The 543-nt window shown below is 61.0% G+C and overlaps 1 protein-coding gene across 1 annotated transcript in view; it reads left to right on the top strand.

Annotated features, from left to right (window-relative positions):
* Nucleotides 1-162: 162 nt before the first annotated feature.
* LOC140341185 (immunoglobulin superfamily member 21-like) overlaps nucleotides 163-543 on the top strand; it is a 158,747-nt gene continuing 158,366 nt past the window's right edge. The window contains exon 1 of the mRNA XM_072426739.1: nucleotides 163-431. Within this exon, the coding sequence (XP_072282840.1) occupies nucleotides 368-431 (64 nt within the window). The 5' untranslated portion in view covers nucleotides 163-367. The remainder of the gene's footprint in view (nucleotides 432-543) is intronic.

The raw sequence follows: 543 nt of genomic DNA, 5'->3' as shown, positions 1-543 counted from the left end.
AGGGGCCCTGGGCATGAGTTATGGAGGAGTGGGCACTGAGGGGCCCTGGGTATAGAGCGGGCAGACACGGGGCTGGTAAAGTGCTGGAACAGGAGAATAGCGCTCTAGAAGGAGGAGGGGCTGGGTGAAGTGGAGGAGGAGGCAGCCAATGAACGCCTGGGAGAGCCATTTGATGCCAGGCTGTGGCTGCTGCAGGCAGTAAGGGACGGAGCCGCCGAGGACAGGCTGCTACACCCGGCCAGCGCTCTCCTCCTCACCCGCCCGGAGGGGGGCTTCTTGCAGGGGATGTGCCCGAATCAGTGCCGGGCTCCGGGCATCCCCGGCTTGCACCCAGGCGTGTGAAACAGATGGAGGTACCGGGGTCGGCATGGGAATGATGAGCTGCCCCGGGGTCAGCGTCCTGCTGTTTTCCCTTCTGCACCTGGCGCTAGGTAAGTGCTCACCCAGCGATTCGCCACTTGTAACTAATATTCACTCCTTTATCTCCCGTGCTCTTACTTTGCCATAGACTCAGCAATCACCACCCAGAGTCTTTCCCTGAAT

The sequence above is a fragment of the Pyxicephalus adspersus genome, chromosome 11, assembly GCF_032062135.1.
Source record: "Pyxicephalus adspersus chromosome 11, UCB_Pads_2.0, whole genome shotgun sequence".
Taxonomy (NCBI): Eukaryota; Metazoa; Chordata; class Amphibia; order Anura; family Pyxicephalidae; genus Pyxicephalus; species Pyxicephalus adspersus.
The sequence above is the reverse complement of the archived record's forward strand: the minus strand, read 5'-3'. Positions and strand labels throughout refer to the sequence as shown.